At 33.0% G+C, this 23618-nt stretch overlaps 1 protein-coding gene across 1 annotated transcript in view; it reads right to left on the reverse strand.

Moving 5' to 3' along the window:
- Positions 1 to 241: 241 nt before the first annotated feature.
- The window catches only part of LOC106470938 (contactin-like), a 66629-nt gene continuing 43252 nt past the window's right edge, over positions 242 to 23618 (reverse strand). Inside the window, exons 14-21 of the mRNA XM_013931516.2 lie at positions 21333 to 21499; positions 14029 to 14149; positions 6774 to 6932; positions 6360 to 6595; positions 4952 to 5192; positions 4158 to 4279; positions 1496 to 1685; positions 242 to 882 (exon numbers count right to left, since the gene is read on the reverse strand). Coding sequence (XP_013786970.1) covers positions 242 to 882; positions 1496 to 1685; positions 4158 to 4279; positions 4952 to 5192; positions 6360 to 6595; positions 6774 to 6932; positions 14029 to 14149; positions 21333 to 21499 — 1877 coding nt within the window. The remainder of the gene's footprint in view (positions 883 to 1495; positions 1686 to 4157; positions 4280 to 4951; positions 5193 to 6359; positions 6596 to 6773; positions 6933 to 14028; positions 14150 to 21332; positions 21500 to 23618) is intronic.

The raw sequence follows: 23618 nt of genomic DNA on the forward strand, positions 1-23618 counted from the left end.
TCACCGATCTTCAGCTATTTACGGAGAGTGTTTCTCCAGTAGGCGCGATCGGAAGCGAGGTCCTCCCAAGTTTCGGTGTTGATGTTGAGCACCTTCATGTCTTTTTTGCAAATATCCTTGTATCTCAGCTGCGGCGGCCGATGCCTCTCTGTCCTTTGGCAAGCTCTCCGTAGAGGATGTCTTTTGGGATTCGGCCATCCTTCATACGGCGCACGTGGCCTATCCAGCGCAACTGGCACTGTCATAACAGAGTGTACATGGTAGATTGGTTCGTACGAGACAAGACATCGGTGTTAGTTACCTTGTCTTGCCAGGAGATACCAAGTATGCGTTGTAGGGTTCTGAGGTGGAAGGTATTCAGTCTTTTCTCTTGGCTGGCATAAGTAGTCCACGTTTCGCTGCCATATAGAAGGGTGCTGAGAACACAGGCACTGTACACAGACATCTTCGTCTTCACGGTCAGCTTAGAGTTTGTCCACACTTTTGGCGTAAGGCGAGCAAGTATCGTGGTTGCCTTTCCAATCCTCCTGTCGATCTCAGCATCAAGTTCAATATCGATGACTATGAGCTCGATGTCGTTCACCAGTTTATCTACCTTGGCTCTACCATTACTGACAGCCTCTCTGACTGGTGGTGCCAGTGTGTTCTGGCTCAGGACATTCGTCTTCTTCAGGCTGATGGTTAGTCCGAATTCTTGGCAGGCCTGCGAGAAGCGGTCCATCAGCAGTTGCAGTTCCCGTTCGGTGTGAGTCGCAACTGCAGCGTCGTCAGCAAACAGCATGTCCCTAACGAGTACTTCACGAACCTTTGTCCTCGCATTCAGGCGTGCAAGATTGAAGAGTCTACCATCTGATCTAGTCCGAAGATATATCCCTTCTTGTGCTGAACCGATTGCATATCTCAGGAGGAGGCTGAATAAGATCCCAAAAAGAGTGGGGGCGAGCACACAGCCTTGTTTGACGCCACTGCGTATTTCAAAGGGCTCAGAGAGACTACCTTTTAACTGCACAGTCCCCTTCATGTTGGAGTGGAAGGACTCGATCAGGCTGTGCAGTTTTTCAGAAATTCATGATTAATGAAAGGTTATCTTAGGAAATTTTGCTTCCCTTATATGTAATTGTGAAAAATACAAAAATGCCCATCAAAAACACTAAATGAAAAACTGAAAAATTTTAAGTATCTCCCCATGGACCCAATGAACCTCCATACCAAATTTGGTGAATATCCATCCACAGAAGGTAGTGGTAAAAATTACAAAATGCAAAACTGAAAATTTGTATGTACCCTCACATGGACCTAATGAACCTCCATACCAATTTGGGTGAAGATCCATCCACACCCTGCGAAGTAGTTACATGGACATACAACAGACAGTACTATTATATTTATATAGATTTAAAAAAAAAATTAGCATACTGTTTACAAGAAGTTGAAAATTCCAAAAAATTCAAAAGTCTCTTATGTAATAATTTTAATTAATATGAAATACACTTGCCTGCTTTGAATGTTCTTGCAAGAAAGGGTTCACTCTCTGTACCACTACCAGCATCATTATATGCCATTACAGCCACATAATACTTCATGTCAGGCTGCAGCCCCACAATAAGACCCCATGGTTCTTGTCCTCTCTTCAGCAAAGTCAATGAATCTCTCTGTGGGTTTTCATTTTCCTTCCAATATTTTATCTAAGGAAAAACAAAAAATATAAATATCATTTGACTGTAAAATATAATCATTTTACTATTATAATTCTACATTTGTATTAAAAACCCGGAAAAGTTAATTTAAATTTTCTTGAACTAGTAACATTTGTGCAAACTTACATATTCTATTGAACTGTATGTTTCAAAAATCTAAACTAAATCTTCATTCCTATAAAGTGGTCTGTAGGGCTAAAGATAATCAACTTTGCCATTTGTTAGCCTATGGGAGAACTCTTAATAATCATATGCATTCAGGCTCAGTCACTTCGGCCAACCTTGTAACTACCATGTAATTGTGAAACTACACATAACATAACACTGAATGTAATATGTGTATCTTCATGAAATTTGTTAAGCTTTTAACAAACATTACAAGTCTGTTGTAAACAATAAATCTGATTTTTAATAAAGATTTGTCTGTGATTTATGAAGCCTTTATTGAATTGATCTGAGTGAAATGTGATTTTCATGCTAAGAATTAAAAAATACTTCATCTTACAATCTTCATATTTCATTTGCATAACCTCTAAGACCTCAAAACCTATTTTCTCTACCCTCATACTAACTGTAGCAAAATCACCAACATAAGAGAAATTAAAACCTGAAATAAGATGAATAATGCCGTTATTTTCTAGAATTACTGACGATCGCAAGAGAGAATTACTATTATTCATACTAACAACCTCAGCTTCTAACCTTTTCACATCTGCTTTCTTTTAATTTTATGGTTTTAATACTATACTTTTGAACATTCTCTCTGTGTAAAAAGTGATAAACCACATAGGAATGTTTACTACAGAGCTTAGAGCAGGCCTGCTGACTGGGGGGGTGGGGCGGCAACTGCCCAGGGACCCGGGCGATTGAAACCTGGTTATGTCGTAAAGCCCTCAAAGCATCTTTAGTTTATATCTTCATTTAATGATAAAAACCATAGTTTTAGGCTTTTCTTTGCATATAGATGCTTGATACATTAAAAACGACTGAAATAATAATCTGAGTAATAATTAATATCTATTTGTTACTTTATAGATTTAATAGATATTTGTTGTTACTTTACGTTACGTTTTTACGCTTATACTGTGAGGTAAAAACGGCTGCTGCTATGATTTTGTCTGGTTTATGAGCTCGTTGCTGTCCTAATTTAGGATCTTCTTTTTAATAAATTTTTGAAAATGATAAAAAAGGGAGAGAGAGAAAGGAGGCCCGGCGAGGATGTTTGCCCTGGACCGTGCTGGCTCTCGATATTCCTGGCTTAGAGTAAGCAAATGTTCAGGTTATATTAACACACTAACCATGAGCTTGACTTCAGTCTGATTGAGCCAATGATTATTTAACATTTTATCTTTTATTACCTAACTTAAGAAGTAGCTAGTTTTTACACTTCGGTTACTTTTGTTAAAAAAATAAGAAATTTAACACTTATGGCATATCCTTTGTACAGTAACTTTTTTTTTCTCACTACATTAGTTGTTTAAATAAAAATTAATATACTGTTCAAATATGCATTTTAGAACATGAAACATATATATAGGTATTAGAATATCCCAAAACGACTATAACTTAACTGACTTTCTAACTATGCTATAAACAGGTTAATAAATTACATAAACTGCTTGAAGTTAAACAACAATGACCACAGACTACAAACCTAAGGCCAACTGTTTACTTATGTACACCAAAAGAAAATGACCATGATAAAGTTTTGTAGAAGAAAAATTGCTCTCTCTATTAGTTATAAAAATGTAAATCAAATAACAACATATGATTTAGATAACAAACCTACGATAAGATGAAAGGTGGATTTGACAAATTTATTGACAGCAAGTCAAGAAAGTAGGATGTTAACATTTTATATTCTTGCCAGCCATTATCTGTGTTTCTAATTGGTTGGACAGTCTGAAAGCCATATTAGGGAAGAGAGAAAAATTATAAAGGAGAATTCCGAGTGAAAACACAGTGAATATTGAGAATTTATTTAAATATTTTCTTTTAAATTCAGTAATTAAAATTTGAATTATAAACTATGATGCCATGTTTATTACCATAATATTGATAGTAATGTTGTTTAACCCACTGACTGCTGATTTATCATATAGGGTACGGTCCGCTTCCAGCAGTTGAATGCGAGTGTGCTGTATGCAATGCATTTCAAGCAGCTGCATCCAAAGGGTTAATTAAATCTTGAATATAACTGTAAAAGGTCATGACACACACACCTTGTGACCCAGCCAGAAAGCATATGGTTAATTTATTTAAAAAATTTTAAATATATATATATTACACAAATTACCGTCAAGGCAAATGTTACTGTTATATGTTTATTTTTTAGTGCTAAGCTACAGAATGGCATATCTGTCAACCATAAGGAATCAAACCCCCAGATTTTAGCACAGTAACCTTGTAAACTACTATTATAATGGATTTTACTTTATTTATGTGTTAAAACTAACTTACTCTGTAGCCTATTAATTTGCCTCTCAGTTTCTCCCTTGTATGATCTATTGGAGCCCATGACACATTCAGAGCTGTTGAGTTGAAAGGTAAAGCCTTAACTTGGCTTGGTTGGACCTGTGGCACTAGAGAAGGAATTAAAATAATTTATAGTAATCCCATTATAACTACATTTTTTTTTATATAAAGTATTATATTAATATAATGCCAGCACGTCAAGTAATTACAAAGTATGAAAACCTATATTATTATTATTTAGTGAAACTAAAGTTTTAATTCACTTGCAACAATCAGAAACTTAAATTTAAGAATGCAATTTTACTACATATATTGTAAGTAAAACAGCTAAATTTGACACCATTAAATGAGCTTTTACAAACAGTATTAAATAAAAAATAAAATAAAAAACATAACATTTTCACCCCACAAAAATCTCTACATATATTATCAAAAAATACATTTTAATACTTACTTTCAAATGATACATAAGTATCTACCATTACATAAATAAATAAAGTAAAGTAGTACTTACTTTCAAATGATACATAAGTATCTACCATTACATAAATAAATAAAGTAAAGTAGTACTTACTATCAAATGATACATAAGTATCTACCATTACGTAAATAAATAAAGTAAATGTTGGATTTTACATGTTCCCTAAATGGTAATTAAATCTTAAATAAACCCTAATTCATAACTAAAGTTCCTAATTTTATCAACATGTAGAAATGCCTTTGATAATATTAGTATAGAGTTGGGAGTAAAAAAAAGAGTTGGTTTATGAAGTACTTACTGCTCTCTGCAGAATAGACTTTAACTACAGGACTTTCTGGACCAGCGCCTTGTGAATTGAGAGCTTGAACTTTAACATGATATGGTTTGTAGAAATTTTCTTCACCCACTTGAACAGCATATAAGCCAATATTTCCAAGCTCTCTGAGGTCTTTAACTCGATATTCAATATCAGAATCTGCTGGTTTATAATACACTTTATACCATATGTGGGGAGCATTCCATTGTTGGGGTGGAAGAGGCTGAAAACATAAAAACTTATTAATAGAATAATAACTGCAATGATTATTATAGGACAAAATATGGAGAGTTAATTCTTCATGTTTGTAAGAACGATATGAACACGAGCTAAGTTCAGGTAAATTCCTGTTGTCACTAACATCTGTGGTAACAATGCCGGGCATTTGCCCAACCCTTCAGTTTTCACTATAGGATATTCATTGCAATGTGGCATAAGGTACAGTAGCCCACATCTACTTAAAGCTTTCCATAGCCCCCCCCCCATTTTCTGCAAAGTTGTCTCTTTCTTACTGCACATTTAAGGAGTCTGAACTGATAATACATATGATGGCTTTAAAGTATCTCACTATATGGATTCACAAAAATTCTGGCTTCTTCCTCCATCTTGGAAATGTAGGCAAGTACTAATTTGGCTGCATGCTTTATTTTGGTGAATTCTTCTTTGTGTGTTAAAGAATTGACTTCACTTTATGCACTACCTTCCATGTCTGCCATTGGGAAAAGTGTTCCTTCTGGGCTACCTTGATGATCCTGTTTGTTATCCCATGTTCATAAATATAGCCAATGGCCTGATAATCTGGGAATGCAAACAACCTACATTGCAAAGGGCCATTATGTAACTTTTCCCCCAGGATGAAACACATGATACATACGTAAGTACTCTGAACTGCACTTAAGGTATGACAGGGACAGGGTGGATTTTAAAATATAGACGGTTGATTAACTCTATAAAAACACAGCCTTTTTGAAACTAAGATAAAGCCTCATACTTTACCACCAGATTCTTCTTTCCTAAAATAATGGACACTTTCCAAGTTTTACTTAATATATAAACAAATATGATAAAACCTATTCAAGGCTCTCAATAAGATAACAAAAATACTAGTGTTCTCAGTTTAGTTCATGTTAAGTTGAAGGAAGTACATAATAAGATTTAAATTTTTTTAAATGGCTACTGCTAAATGATTCATAAATTCAAATAAATGTATCCAATCCTTTCAGTTTTCCTGCATTTATAATTTCAAGTGAGCTAAAACATTTTGAAACTATTTTTTCTTTCATATCTTCAACACAAACTGCACATCTTATTAACAATTCTGACTATTTCACATATTCTGGAAACATTAACAACATAGAATCTTGTTTAAATATGAATTATATTTCCCTACATGCCAGGTAATGGTGAGACTTCCAGTATTGCCACCTCCGCCTCCAACATCATAAGGAGATACATGAGGCTTATCCATTTTGGTATTGTACTGTGGACTTGGCAGACTTGGAGGTCCTTCTCCTAGTTTGTTTGTAGCTAAAACTCGAAATTCATATGTACTCCAAGGTGAGAGGACATCTTTCATGTGATATTCTTTTCTGTCACTGCCTTGAAGCCTTTCCCAAGTTGTGATATCTAAAATAACAATCAGACCACTTTATTACACTTCTTCAGAACTGATTTGCATCTAGAATATTAAACCTTATCTACCTATGGAATCAAAAAATACAATTGTACATAACTACTATCTATATGCATATATTCATGCATTAAAATTAAAGTCATTAAATTGTGCACTGCACTTGAAACCTACTGCTTGCCAGCAGTACCCAGGCACTGTCATGATTGGTTCTGCCTTCCACAGAGTAAGTGAGAATTCGCCTTCCATTATTTGAACCATCAGCCCATTGAACCCGTCCAGATGTAGCAGTCAGATCTTCAACTAGCACAGCACCTGGTGCTCCTGGTGGACCTGGAACATATACAGTTGTTAAGACTAGTGACAGTTATCTGAAGCTACATATGGTAAGGAAATATTTTACTGAATTTTAAGAAGATATTACATAATTTAAAACTGAGCTACCTTAGAAGATATTACATAATTTAAAACTGGGCTACCTTAGAAGATATTACATAATTTAAAACTGGGCTACCTTAGAAGATATTACATAATTTAAAACTGAGCTATCTTAGAAGATATTACATAATTTAAAACTGAGCTACTTTTCCCTGTGCATGTTCAACTAAAATTTTGAAAACATAAATAACATCTTTCATGTAAATGTGGACAAGAGTGTATTTGGTCTCTAGTAAGTATCCAAAATTCTTTGCAAAACAAACTCATTATCAAATGCTGGTAAATACAGTTGTTTATCAAAATGTTTCAAGAAAACTACAATCCCATATAAACAATGAAACCATCTCTTTGGTTCCACTCTTAAAAATACACAAATTATTGTCTAAACTTCAATGTCTTATTTATGCAAGTTTTATATTGCAGAATATCATCTAATCAACCACCTACGTTTATTATAACTGTTACATCAAAATAGCTGTGATTCATATTAAACCATACTGAACAACGGTTGCAAAAGATCAACCCCTAATCTGTTTATCACAAATAACAGTTGATGTATCAGCCAACTGTGTTCCAAGGACATAAAATCTCAAGACTACAATGGTTCAATAGGTGAAAAATTATCATGGACGTTTGCAAGCTTTGGTTTACACTGATACAGATAATCACACATTCAATACAAGAAAATATTCTAGTGTCTATACTTTTATCATCTAGCACAAAAAACACAATTTCACTAATAAACCAGAGGGGCACCCAGTAGAGCACATACTTCTACCACTAATAAACCAGAGGGGCACCCAGTAGAGCACATACTTCTAGAGGACTGAACATTATCAGTGCTGCATGGTAGAAGTATGTGCTCTACTGGGTGCCCCTCTGGTTTATTAGTGGTAGAAGTATGTGCTCTACTGGGTGCCCCTCTGGTTTATTAGTGGAAAAAATACAAAAATGTGTCCACATGTCTCCCATTATCAATAGACATGGACAATTTTTGGCATGACAATGAGGAATAATATTATACATATGTCCACCAAGTTTCATCAAAATCTGATCATTCTTGACTGAGTTACAGAGCAAAAACAGTATAAGAAATTGGTTCTCCCATTAACAGGAACAGAGTTTTTGGATTTATGTGCACCTTACTGAGACCTTGACTTTTGACACTGACCCTCAAAAAGTAATCACTTCTAAGACAGGTCATAGTTCAAATGTACACCAACTTTTGTTCAAATCCATTCAACCATTTCCAAGAAATCCTGCTGACAAACACACACACACACACATGGGTGAAAACATTACCTCTGTCACCTGAAGGTGACAGAGATAAAAAAATGACTTATTATTAGAGCTATGCAATTAACCCAAATACCTATAAGTATCCATAACATCAACTAATGTCATATAAAATAGTTCATTAATTTGTTTTTTTGGAATTGAGCACAAAGCTACACAATGGGCTATCTGTGCTCTGCCCACAACGGCTATCGAAACCCGATTTCTAGCGTTGTAAGTCCGCAGACATACCACTGTGCCACTGGGGGTCAGTTCATTAATTGAAATTTTGATTAAATCAATTAATGTCATGATAATCAACCAAATGAAACTTATGTCTCTAATTGTCACTGTTTAACCCTATCACCATGGGTATCCTTTACTGCATATGACACAAGGTTTTAGTGTCTTACATTCAAAAATTTATTAAACCACTTCTTGTTTATGTTATACCAATTAGTATAGCATAAAATCTTTGGTAACAATCCATCTTTTAATAGTATATAAGTTTTAAGTTCTTAATTGTATAAAACAATATTTTAAGAAATCCTTTATTTGTCCTAGTACGACACATTTTCTCTAGGTATCTTCTCTATTTTATCCACCACCTCTTCAATAAGTATGAAATTCAATGTAAATTAATCACTATTCATTCTAGAAGAAAAAAAAGAGTAATTTAGATTTTCTTATTTTGGTGGTTACGAGGTCGGTCAACTTGACCAACCTTGTATAGTTAGGGTAGGAAAAATAACAGATAAAATATAAAAAAAACGTTTGAAATGTATTTAGGAGGTTTTAGTGATTACACAAAGGAAATTTGAGAATTTTGAGATGAAGAAAAGTATTTTTAATTTTAACATGAAAATCATGGTACATGGACTATTCACAACAAATACTTAAAATATTCAAGGACAAATCTTTTTTTAGTTTTTTAAAAATACTTCATTAAAAAAATATGATTTTTTTGTATGTGAAAGACTGCCAAATTTTTTGAGGATATGCACAATATATTAAAAGTTAGTAGTATCAAATCTATAAAGCTTTTGAACAAATACAAAGAGGTTATATAGTCGATCAAATTGACCAGCCCATGTTGAGAAAGTTAATATTATTCCAACTACGCACATAAACAAAATATTGCTGTTACTATTTTTGATTAATTCACAATTGTTCAGCTAAACCCTATTGCAGTAGCTGGGTCAAAGCACGTATATCATAGCCTTTTACAAAGTTAAGCTTGAAATTTAATTAAACAACCTTATTGCCAATGTATGCCAATAAACTTGACACCAAAACATAGTTTATAATTCACATTTTTATAGTCTCTAAGTTTTAATTTTCTTAATTTCAAAAAGAAATATTCAAAAAATTCCCTATCTTCATTTTTCTGTCAAGAGATGCATCTAAATTCCAAATTCTACACTTCAGAGTTTTCTAACTCTTAAAATGGGCTGCTGTACTTTCCAACCAATTAGTTAGACATAATTATAAGCAAGATTCTAAACTTGCAGCCTCCTACCTTCTTAGATAGCTAAGATATCAATAAGTTTGTCAAACCCACCAGGAAGCCCCTCCCCTTTCTTTCTCTCTTTCCAAATTGTTTTCCTAATCAACTTTAAAAAGCTGAGGGATATATCTGTAATGCATAAAGAGAAAAAGATTTCCTCTTTATCAAGCTTACAACCGTCCTTTTAAATCTTATAGCAAAAGACAGTAAAGAATTTTTTTAACCTATTTATAGTTTACTTTCTAATATGAATATTTGAAACCTAGATGAATTCTATTTTGGATAGCCACATTTGTGAAAAAAAATAAGGCTTAATGAAGATTGACTTGCAAAAACAAAAGTTCCTTAATTCTCATTAAGTACTAGATATCTTGTTTTTCATGTATATTATTTATTTATTGTTATATATTTTTTAACAAAAGAACTTCTCAAATTAGCTGAACAAGACTTCTATAAAATAAAACTCAATTACACTAGTTGTTTTCCCATGTGTGAAATATCACATTAGATCATGCTTTGCTTACATTAAGCCTAACAAGAAACAGCTAATGGGCTCCCACCATGATTTATTGCTTTTCACATGTAGTAGTGGGTCCAAAGAATAGCAATAAAATCATAAAATTAAAAGATAGCAGATGTGAAAACGTTAGAAGCTGAAGCTGTTAAGATAAGTAATTTGGAATTGTCTTTTACAATACGCAGCCATATTTTCCAACTTTTCATTTCAATGTACACTGATGATTTGCTACAGTCATAACTCAGAAATATAATCAACTGATCAAAATGATTGTTTCTGGTTATACCAGGTCTCATTAACTCTCTTTACATGGGCTCGGTTAAAATGACTGACCATATGCCCAGTTTATACTCGTTTAGTCATTATAATTTTGACACTACCAACTTTTAATATAGTAAGTGTATCTTTGCAGACTTTCAGTAGACATTACAATTCTTTTACATACAAAAAATCAGATTTTTTAGTGAGGCACTTTTAATACACTAAAAAAAATTTGTCCGTGAATATATCAAGACTTTTTTTTACTAGTCCTCATGCAAAGTGATTTTTATGTTAAGATTAAAAATAGTTTTCTTCATCTCTATAATCTCAAATTTCATTTGCATAATCTCTAAAACCTCTTAAATACATTCCAAACGTTTTTTATTAAAACTTTATATTTTGTCTGTTATTTTCTCTACAAGGTTGGTCAATTTGACCGACCTCATAACCGCAAAAAAATAAACAAAAACAAAATAAATCTAAATTACTCTTTCTTACTTTTGAGAATTACTTCAAATCGTAACATGAAACTACATTTGTTTATTCTAAGTAACTTTAAACTCGTATCAGTATACATCTATTTATATTTAAATTTTATTGTCCTTAGAACCAGGTCTAACTACTATTTGTGCCAATATAAGTTGTAAATCACTTGGGGAACATGTGGCTCATGTTACACTATTGAATTACATTACTCACAAGTTACTCCGAGCTGCTTGCATGTGCCTCGTGAAAATTGTTTATTATATTATTTATTTTACCCAATAAACCATAACTAACCTAAATAGTTTCCTATTTTTACATTTAAGTTAGTTTTCTAATAATAAAGAATACACATGAAAAACAAGAAATAAAATATTTATCTGGGCCTTCTTTTTATTTGCTGTCAGTGACACTTAACTTCACTTTTTATATAACAATGGTAGTAGTCCACTAAATAATTTTTATTTAATTAAATAATGCACCAAACATAGGATAATAACATGCAAAAAGCAGACAATGTCCCATAGTGCACTAAATAATTTTTATTTAATTAAATAATACACCAAAGAACATACAATAATAACATGTTGCTATATAAAATTAAGAACTTAAAAGTTATATACTATTAAAATATGGATTATTAGCTACAATTTTTTGCTATACTAATTGGTATAACATAAACAAAAAGTAGTTCAATTAAATTTTGAATATAGCTTACTAAAAACCTTGTGACATGCATAGTATAGGAGGATGGCCATGGGTGAATTCTTATAATCACCCAGATTTACTCCTTATATCTATTAATTCAACAAGTGTAACTTATGGTTATATATAATAAGTTGATACCCTTTAATTTCTATGAACATAATTCAGTATCTAATATTTATAGATACTCATATTAATTACATCACAGATTCATCCAACAATTTAATACACATCTGTATACTTAAACAAATTTTTACGTAACAGTATGAAATTTATTACAGTAATACAGGAGAAGAGGATAAGGTAATATAACAATACTGTCACAGTATCATTTTATTGTATCATTATGAATAAAAGGAAGATAAAAAAAAAACAATTTCAATTTAGAAAATACAGTGGTCTGCCTAAAAATATGTTGCTCTTCACTCTCTCGTGATGAAGTGGGTTAAACTGACTGACCTCATAACCATTTCATACTCATTATAGTTTTCATACTATAACTTCTAACACACTTTGTGTATCTTCACAAAATTTGGCAGACTTTTAGTTAACATTATAAGTCTTTTGTACACAAGAAATCTGATTTTTTAATGAACATTTTTTAGTCGATAATTATCCGTGAGTATATATAGTATTTCTATATACCAGTAGCAATAAGTGATTTCCATATTAAGATTAAAAATACTTTTCTTCGTCTTAAAAATCTCATTTTATTTCTGAAATCTCTAAAACCTACTAAACAAATTTCAAACGTTTTTTGTCAGTAAAACTATATTTTATATAGTATTTTTTCTACCCTAACTTTATACAAGGTTTGTCAATTTGACTGAAATAAATCTGAATTACCCTTTTTTTCTTTCTATAATGACTTCAAATTGTACTGTGAAACTACATTTATCTTAAATAGCTTTACACTCACAACAGTTTACATCTATTTATACTTATATTTTATTGTTTTTTCCCCTTTGAACTCTGATTAATTGTTTATTCGCACCATTATAAGTTGTAAATCACTTGACAAATGTGCAGTTCACGTTACGCTATCAAATTATATTACACACGAGCTACTTGCGAGTGTACCTTGTGAAAATGTTTATTGCACTATTATTATTTATTTCACCTAATTAACCTCAACTAACATAAAAAGTTTCCTATTTTTACATTTTAGTTACTTTTATAATTATAGATAAAGAATACACATGAAAAACAAGAAAAAGTACTTACCTGAATCTTCTTTTTTTTGTGCTGTCGACTGTTTAATTGTAGCACTGCACTGAATAATTTTTTATTTATTAAATAATGCACCAAAGAACACAGAATAATAATGTCCAAAAAGCAAACATTGTCCTATAACTATCACAATTTCTCTGGCTTCCAAACTATGTGACAAGAGCCATTAAAATTTCACCTAACTCATCAATGAGTTTCTCATCGGAATCAAACTTTACAGAAAACAAAGTAAAATAATAAATCTTTTGACTGATGAAACCATGGTTCTCTATTGGTTATAAATAATATAGTATTGAATGGTATACAGAACTATTGGCAATTTCTGAAAGAGAGGATGTGACAGGTGGAAATGGCAAAAGGGGTCTGGTTGTCTATTTCATGGCTCTGTATCCAAAGAAGATTGAAGGCTATGAAAATTATGCTTTGCCTGAGCAATGATGATATATAATAGGTAATTGACATTAAATTTCACACTTCTTGGAGGGGTGGTAAATAAAATAGAGAAGAGAGGATGCCTAGAGAGCAAATGTTACAATTCTCACACTAGGGGAAATTCTAGGTGTTTTTTTTAATATTGCCCTATAGAATTAAGAACTTAAAATTTACATAGTAAAATGTGGATTATTATCTACGTTTTTATGGTATATCATGAAAAGAAAGTTTAATTAAATTTTGAATGCAACTCACTAAAACCTCATGACAGAAAAAAAAAATGTCTGCGGAGAGAGGGTTAAAGGTAAATTGTTGAGTTTGTCAATTAGTAATTAGTTTTGTTTTCATCTTTAGCTATAAATTAGTAAACATAAATAACCAGTTGAAATACAATAAAATGCATGGATTTCATAGGAAAATTCTTTGTACTTTGTTAAGGGAAAACTGAAAAAGCATTTATGAAAGTATTAAAACAAAAGAAAATAGTATAACTTATGTATGTTGCCCATAATTTTTTAGGTTTGTGTGTCTTTACTGTGAGAATAGTATGTCAATGTAAAATTAAAATCAAAAGGTTATACCTATGACCAGAAGTTCTGTAGATGACATTATCTTTCCAACAGATGTCTTAGCCAAACAGTGGTAAATTCCTGCATCAGCAAGACTGATATTGTGGATCCTGAGAATCCCAGGCTGACTTCCCTGCAAGATAATTTATCAATATGAATCTAATAAAAAAAAAAGAAAAAAAAAGAGCATTAAAATGAAACTGCAGAGACAAGATTCTCCACTTTTGATGGAGTTCCAATGGTTCTAAAATGAAACTTTTATTATAATAACATACTACAAACATACTATATAAACCTATTTAATACACAAAACTTAAAACAAAATTTCTATGGAATGTTTAGTTCTGTGTAATAAAAAACTTAATTATACTTATTACTTGTATAAATTTCTAGCTTTTGATATTCTGCTAAAAACTTCTTTTCAAGCAATAAAAAATACGTTCCTCTTTGGCTTCAAATTTTTTTCATTATATGCTTTAAACCTACTAAGGTTTCGATTTCAATATAAATATATTTATTTTAGCAAAATCATATAAAATTCACTTATAAACACTGATATACACAATGAAAGAAACTAAAAAAATATAATAGTGTAAGTAAAACTGAAAATTTAATATTATTATTGATCTAAACCTTCCATTTTATGTATTCAATCAAGTTTAAATTGTTTTATATTCATTAAAATACTTTTCTTTATCTTCTTTTAGTATTTGTTTTTTTCTTGCCTGCTAAAACAGTTACACAAATCTATAGGCCTATTTATTTGCTAACCCTGAATAGTTGTATCAGAATTTGTATAGAAATATGCTTTAAGGAATAACTGTCATGTTATTTGTATTGTTTTGAAGCTAAGCAGCTTCCATTCACAATGGTTTTTTAAGTGGAAGGCATTTTCAAACCTCAGATACAAGCCAGTTTGTTAAGAGCATATGAATTCAACCAATAAAATTATAGCTACACTGCCTTTACGTTATGTTATTATAATACTAAATAATTTATTGGTAGACAACAACATAAGACAGGCATTTTCAAACCTCAGATACAAGCCAGTTTGTTAAGAGCATATGAATTCAACCAATAAAATTATAGCTACACTGCCTTTACATTATGTTATTATAATACTAAATAATTTATTGGTAGACAACAACGTAAGCCAAGGCATCTTTAGAAAGAAAAAAAAAGAAATATGGCATAGTATGGAATTCAGGTGCCTAAAGGGATTACAAGAACAAAACTTAGATTTTTGTGGAATTTTTTTATTTATAACACTGACTATATAACCATTGTATAATGTTTTAGTATCAGTTCTACATCATTTTATAGCACAAAGCTACTGAAAAAGATTATATTTAAATGTAGATATACAATTTCTGTGAATGACCTTATATAAGATCAGTCCCAAAATGGATATACTATTGTAAAACTATGGCTAATTTTAAAGATACAGAAGTATAGCTCTAAGAATAAGAAATATAGTAATATAATATTCCATAGCTCAGGAAATAAGTTATTATAAATGCATGAAAACTTATTTAAACCCTCTGCATCTGGCCTGGATCATTTGTGCGTTTGATGACTTATTACAATGTTACATTCAAAATTTAATTAAACTGTATTATCAATTATTTTCAGACACCCAAATTTATGAGACTCAACAAGGCTTACAGAAGAATGTCTACTTGAGCAAAGTGCATCAAGTACATAGTGAGCACTACAAATCTAAATCTTTCCAGCTCAGCATAACAAAACTTCAGGAAAATACAGTGTCTAAAATTACACTAGCTCGAACACCAGTGTAAAACCTGATACTCGTATCAACAGGAAACAGCTAATGGTCTCATCTGGGATTTATTGCTTTTTATTTAAAGTAGTAATTTGAAATTATAGCAATAAAACTGCAACACTAAAAGATTGTTTGTTTGTTTTAAAGCAAAGCCACATTGGGCTGTGTCCTCCATGGGGAATCAAACCCCTGATTTTAGCACTTTAAGTCCGTATACTTACTACTGTCCCACCAGGGGGACAACACTAAAAGAAAGCAGATGTGAAAAAGTTAGAAGCTTAAGTTGTTAAGATTATGAAATTGGGTCTTTCTGATCAATACTGAAGTAAGTGATGAGGTAAAAATAGTATTATTCATTTTATTCCATATTTTTCAACTGAAAGTATATTTCTGATAGGTACTTACCTCTAGTCACATGTATAGCTATTATTGTTCAGTGCTGCCCTCTATATGCAAGAATATTTTCACATGCCACAAGCCTTGAACTCTCACATACCCCACAATCAACATGGTTCAATTGTGTCTCACATGTAAATCATCATGCAACAACCCTCCACCAAAAGAAGTGCAACACACCTTCCTGATGCATGTGACTCCCTCTATTCGATCCTACCGAATTATAACTTCAAGATTAGGCAAAAAAAGAAAAGCTCCAGTTTTCAGTGGGGAGGAAGGGTGGAAAGTAAATAACTATCAGAAATATATTTCTAGTATAGGAAAATAATAACTTCTGGTACAGCACATTACTTCCACTTACATGTATAGCTATAATCCCACAATGAGAGACTGGTTTGGGGGATATAAAATAAATATCCTTCAAAAGTGTTCGAGGAACACACATGGGAGACCACACCAATTCTGTGCCAGATATACTATGCATCCAGTGTGGAAATAGGTGTAGGACAACCAAAAAGGGAGAGACAACCAGTTGGGTATGAATCCAAATCATAGTATATCGGAAGGTCAGTTCCAAAGGAGAAAGACTATAGAAGAACCACCTACAGACAGGAATGTGGGGAAAGCTAAAATGGAAGTGCTCTAAGGTGTACAGTGGCTAGGTTGCAACAGACCATAGGTGGCTGGTCAGCTTCAGTTCAAAACCAAGTGGTATCGGGAATAGAGCCTAAGACCCATGGTCTAAGACCTCGATTTAAGTAAAATGGAAGGATATACTGTTCAAAACAATCTACAAAAGAGTTCAAATCCACAGCCGCCTACACATCCCGGAACCTGACATCTAAATGATGATAGGAAGAGATGTGCCCATGTGGCAGGTCACATCAAACACAATCAGACTGTCACCCCATTGTGCAACATCAGCCTCAGGGAGTGAAAACAAAACTAGATGGAGCTCAAGATGAATAACTATCACCGTAATCAACGTCATCCTCTGGGACCCACTGCACGAAGGTGGAGATCCTAAGGAAAATTGAGTGAGGAAGGAAATTGTGTGAGGATTTCTGTTGATTGGTCCAGCTCTAATCCAAAACCACTCACTGGGAACAGACATTCATATGATGGTAGGATAAGGAATCCTAGTCAAAGGGGTGAACTGCAACATGACAGATCTACTCCAAAGTAACATCATCATCCTTCAGATAGGACTGCAAAAAAGGGTGGAAAATAATAGCAAGCTCCGGGTCCCACCACACAGACGTGGATTGCATCCATAAAATATAAGCAACCTCACCCTCTGGATAGAACTGCAGAGAAGCTGCATGCAACATCAATCTCCAGGACTCACTACACAAAGGTGGAGCATATTTACTTGTAGACATGTGCAACATCATCCTCTGTATAAGACAGCACAGAAGTTGGAGCACAACATCACTCTCCGGGTCCCATTACACAGAAGTGGATCACATCTAGAAAATATAAGCAACCTCACCCTCTGTATAAAACTGTACAGAAGCTGGCCACAACATCAACCTTTTGGACCCACTGCACAGAGGTGGAGGGCATCATTGGAGAATCACTTACCATCTACACCAACAGAATACCACAGCCCTAATCTCTACTGAATGAAAGCAAACACATAGAGTCCCAAGGAATGCCAATACTGGAGACAGTGCAACAGGTGACCACAACAACCCTATATATTCAAAAGCAACCTACCCCTGATTTACTCAATCAAAATGACAGCAGGGATGGACAGCTGTCTCCTTCTATGGGTTAGTATGGTCCAGAATGGGCATATTAATGAAGCAAATATAACTCAAAAAACCTACTAGCAATCTTGTGGAACACCCCATCTTAGCAGTGTGCATTATTTGCCATGGGTATATTGTTTGGCTATACAGTGTGCATTTCAGATATAGAAAGTATACCTGGACATGCAATCCTCGTCACTGAGCAGGATCTGAATTCTAAATGGGACATGCCACTGGAGGGAAAAATATATATAGAAAACATAATTTACCCAGTCACAGTTGCACCAAAGTTTGAAGGTAGAATGTGGTACCCCAATGAGTTAGAAACAGCTACCCAATGAAAATAATTGGAGATGAAGGTATGAGGAGTAGGTCACATGCCTGATCTTAAGTGAAGACACCTGGAACAGAATTCTGGAAGAAAAAGACAGAGGAATATACCAATAGAAGCAGATGATGATCCCAAATCATAAGGGTAGAAGAAGAAAGGTCAAAAACAGATGAACAGGACCAGGTAATGAAAAGGCAGAAATGGAAACCATTAAAGGAGGCCATATGGACAATGGATGAAAAAATCACATACTGGACATAGAAGTCTATCTGGAACAGACTGGGAATAAAGGTGGAAAATGGATGGAAGAGAAAATATCGAGAAGGAAGAATGACCCTTACAAGCTGCTGAAGTTTTGAATAGGAAACAATCAATCCAAAATAACCACACAATGAGGAGATCAATGAATCTGGAAGGAATGTAAGTGGAACCAGCTGGTCGAGTTCTGACTGAGAAAATCACTGCAGGGATTGGTGGTTGAACGAAGACAGCACAATGAAGGGAGTACTGCTTCCTCCACTTCGTTTGGATTTGCATCAATTTATAGATGCTTCTCTCAAAGGATGGGGAGTGTTGTCAATCAGCAAGAGGATTCTGGGTAATGGTCTCAGATTGTAATGTCTCAACGTTTCAACGTCATGGAGATTGTGGTGTTACGACATGCTTTGGTTCAGTTTCTTCCACTGGTACAGTACCAATATGTCTTGCTTTTTTTTTACAATTCCACCATTGTGGGCTATTTCAATCAATGTGGGGGCACTCGTTCATGTTCCCTTTGTGCTCTTCACCTTCTGGCAGATTGTTTTTCATGTCCCAACCAGGTTTATCCCACAGAGTGGTTTCTTGACCCTTGGATTTTCAGGTGGCTATACAATTAGTGGGGTACTCCTCATCTGGATGCTTTTGCCTCCTTACTCCAACACCAAGTTTCCTCTTTCTTGGTTTCTGGTTCATTATCCTCAGAGCAGATAGTCAGTAAGGGAAGATAATTAGGGAGTACAAGGGATCCTGAGCAAGATTCCATAGGGATCTCTAAAAAGAGCTCATATGTATCTGACCCAAAGGAATAAGGGCTTCCATAGAAGCCCAAGTCCTCAAAAGTGACAGAAACTTTTGTGCAGAAACAGAGGAACCAGTAAATGCATGGAGAACTGAAAAACACTATTGAATGGAGAAAAAATGGAGAGGGATGGACCCGAATGAGAGTGTGTGGAATAATACACCCAAGTGGATATGATAGTGGGTAGGCAAAATAAGATATCACAAACCTTAGAATCCAATCGACATAAGCTGTTACTGACAGTAGCAGATGTATGTTGAAAAGGCTCCAATTCTGAATGAACTAACAGGAGCCAGTCATCCATTTAGTGGTGTAAACACAATCCTAAAGCAAGCAGAAAATGGGCAAAAGCCACGACAACCCAATAAAAAACATACGATGCTGAAGCAAACCTAAGAGACCAGGCACGAAATTGATACACAACCCCATAGTGACAAACCAAAGATAGAATCTAGACTGATGAGAAATATGAATATGGAGAGAGACATTTGAGATGTCTACCTTAGGTCATCCATAATACTGGAGAAAAAACCCACTTGAGTGTGATAAAGGACTCCATGGGAAATTGGGAAAGAACCAGAAATTGGCTGATGAAGAGCAGATGGATCACAGGGCAAAAACCTGGAGAAGGTTGGCTGACAAGCTTGATAGCTATCAGCCCAACCTTGGACAGACTCAAGACAGGTAACTGAATCTGGAGTTAATGGGAAGGAAATTGCTACTGGAGAAGAAAGGGAAAGGAAAAATCCTTCTGACAAAACATGGAACACCCAAGAATTGGTAGTGAATAACCACCACAGGAGAACAAAATCAACCAAACGTGACCTCACTGCACCAGAAACCATCTGAAAGTCACTGCTGGCGAAAATGAATCTGACTTTGAGACACATGGAAAAATTTCGATCTCCTAGTAGTAGGAACAGGTAAAGGACAGGAGTTTGCAGGACAAGAAACAGTTATGAGAGAAGCCATGGTATCAGAGTGAGAAAAACGAGTAACCAAATGACTAAAGGATCAAATGTGAAGAAGTCAAAGATAAGAAAAACCAATAAACAAAGGAAAGTCATTGTGGCAAACTACTACAGAAAAACAGAAATTAACATGTAAAAAAAGCACAATTGAAAAACATCTGCACTTGATCATTGCCTAAAAAGAAGTGATAACTTTGTAAAATCATGTAGAGAAAGTCATGCATCAGGAGGGTGTGTCGCACTCCAATTGGTGGAAGGTTGTCACATGATTTACACAGTTGAATCATGTTGATCGTGGGTACGTGGGAGTTCAAGGCTTGTGGCATGCCAAAAAATGTTTGCATACAGAGGGCAGCACTGAACAAGAATAGCTATACATGTGAGGAGAGGTAATGTACCGTATCAGAATTTTAATTTCATTGTAACTGATGATTTGCTAAATTTAGTATAAGGACACAGAAAATAAGAGATAAGATATTGTTTTACCACGAAAAAAGCAAAACTTTTGACATTCAATTACGGGGCTCTAAAGATCATGTGAAGACGAAAACTGTAGGATCAAAAAAATGTATTTTTATTCTTAGCATGAAAATAACCTTGGACTCAGACATCACAAACATATCTTTGATAAAAATACTTCATTAAAAAATCTGATTTTCTGCATACAATGGACTTATTTACTAAAAGCTTGCTAAATTTGGTGAAATACACTAATTCAGAATTAAATTAAACATCGTTATAGCTTCACAACTATGGGGTAGTTCAAATTTTAACCAACCCCATGAACATAGGGTTAATTGTTTAGTGAATGCTATTAGGCAAGAAGATGAGAATTTAAGATTTAAATCTGAAAAAACATGCAAAAGAAACAGTTGTCTTAAAACCACTTTTAAACAATGTTAAAGGTTTCACAAATACTTTTAACAGAAACAGTTTCTTACAAGAAAACAATTTTTATTTACAAGTGTTATTAATAATACAGGTAAGGTAAATTTATAGGTTTGTGTATTTTCATTCTTACCACAGTTATTGTTGGCCTCTCTTTAAAGTCAATACGCAGTTCATTATGTAACCAAATGTAAGCCAGGTCTAGAATATCACTAACATATGCTTCACATGGGAGTTGTATTGACTCATTAACTTGTGCAACAACTTTTGGACGAGGTGATTCAAGAAGTCTTGGTTTAGCTGGAAAATATAAAATTTATGTTGTAACATACATAGAAAGCAAATCAAAAATTCAGTTTTAACAAAAAATAACGAAAACTTAAATTTCTAACAATTAACATCTAGTATATGATGCTAAACAAATCTCTTAACATAAATACTACTAAAAATCTAAACTGTAAAATTTATTATCACAAAGTTAAGAAGAAATTAAAATTTATGTAATATTAAAATTTGAATTATAAACTACATCTTAATGCCAAGTTTATTGACAAATGTTGAAGTTTGGAATATTGTTCTCTAAAATGTGACATGCAATTTGACCCATCTCTGTCCAGAGGGTTAATGTGTTCAAACTTTCACAGTTTTTCATGAAGTGTTTTATCTCATGAACTGGTAATATTTGAATAAATTCTGAATCTTCACCTTTCTTTATCACATGACATTTCCTTCACTAAATTTCTTAATTTACTAACCCTATTTGAACTTCTAAGTTTTAATGCAAAATACAAATTTATATTAGATATTGCTAAGATATAATATCACTATTACAGTCTCCAATATTGTTTTATTCATATATAAACCAAAAATTCCAACCAACATGTGATGCCTTACTATCACATTCTGTTTTTAAAAAAATATCAATAATTCTCTCCTGTTGTCTAGCTCAGTTCCACCAGCTAACGGATTGTTTTAAGGCACTTATACCCTTGTTAGAAAGCCAGTTAAGTTATAATAGTCAAGTACATTTATTAAAAATAAATAAATGTTTTGTTTACTAATACTATTATTAAGTTACATAACATGTAAATACTAAATTTCTTGTTTTTTATTATTATTATATATTTTTCTTATTCATTAAAAAAGTAACCTAAATGTAAAAATTAGAAACTTGATAGAATAGATAAAAATATACAAATAAAAAAATAACAATAATACAATTTCTCTGCAAGGTATACTCTTGCATAATTTGAGCGGTCTTTTGTGTATTTTATAGTTTGTTTCATAAGTTTAGTAGTTAAAAATGGTTCAAAGAACAATAAAATTAAAATAAAAACAGATTTAAACTATTACAAGATTGATATTATTTAGGATTATTAACTAATGTTCTGTTACAATCTGCAGTCATTGTAAAAACGAAAAAAGGGTAATGTAGATTTATGGTGGTTAGAAGATAAATAAAATGGGTTAAGTTCATATAGTGTTATGGTAGAGAAAATAACCAAGTTTTACTCGAAAAAACAACAACTTGGATATTCACTGAAAAGGTTATAAATCAAATATGAAAACTGCAAGATGAAAAAAGTATTTTTAATCATCTTCACATGAAAATCACCTTACACTCAAACAAGTTACACTCCGACTCCACAAATTCACAGACAAATATTTAATACAAATAATTAACTTTAAAAAATCCAATTTTCTGTGCACAAGACTTGTAATGTTTACTATAAGCTTGGAAAATTTTGTGAACATTAACCCTTTTGCAAAAGGGTATCCTTTACTGTGCTTGTCACAAGATTTTTAGTGACTAACATTAAAATTTAATTAAACTACTTTTTGTTTATGTTATGCCAATTAATATAGCATATAGTAATATAGTATATACGTTTTAAGTTCTTAATTTTATAATGCAACATAAAAAAAAAATCCCGAATTTCCACTAGTGGGAGAAATGCGACATTTTTCTCTAACCACCCCTCCAGTAATTATGAAATATAATGTAAATTACTCACTAACAAATCATCAACTATTAGACAAAACGTAATTTTTATTGCCTTCAATCTTCTTTGGTTACAGAGTTATCAAATAGAAAATCAGACACCTCTTGCCACACCCACCTGTCACATCCTCTCTTTCAGGATTTGTTAATAGTTCTCCCTTAAGTTTAATAGTATATTATCTATACACAATAGAAAGTCAAGGTTTTCATCTATCATATTATGTTGTTTTCTTAACAGAGAATTGTCAATTTCTCTTTTAGTACAAGTTTTGTTCCCAAGACCCAGGAAACAGTTAGAAATCCAAAAAAATTGTGATAGTTATGGAACATTGTCTGTTTTTTCCATGTTATTATTCTATGTTCTTTGGTGCATTATTTAATCATATAAAATTATATAAGTAAAATAAATAATCATAT

The sequence above is a fragment of the Limulus polyphemus genome, unplaced genomic scaffold (genome assembly GCF_000517525.1).
Source record: "Limulus polyphemus unplaced genomic scaffold, Limulus_polyphemus-2.1.2 Scaffold4307, whole genome shotgun sequence".
Taxonomy (NCBI): Eukaryota; Metazoa; Arthropoda; class Merostomata; order Xiphosura; family Limulidae; genus Limulus; species Limulus polyphemus.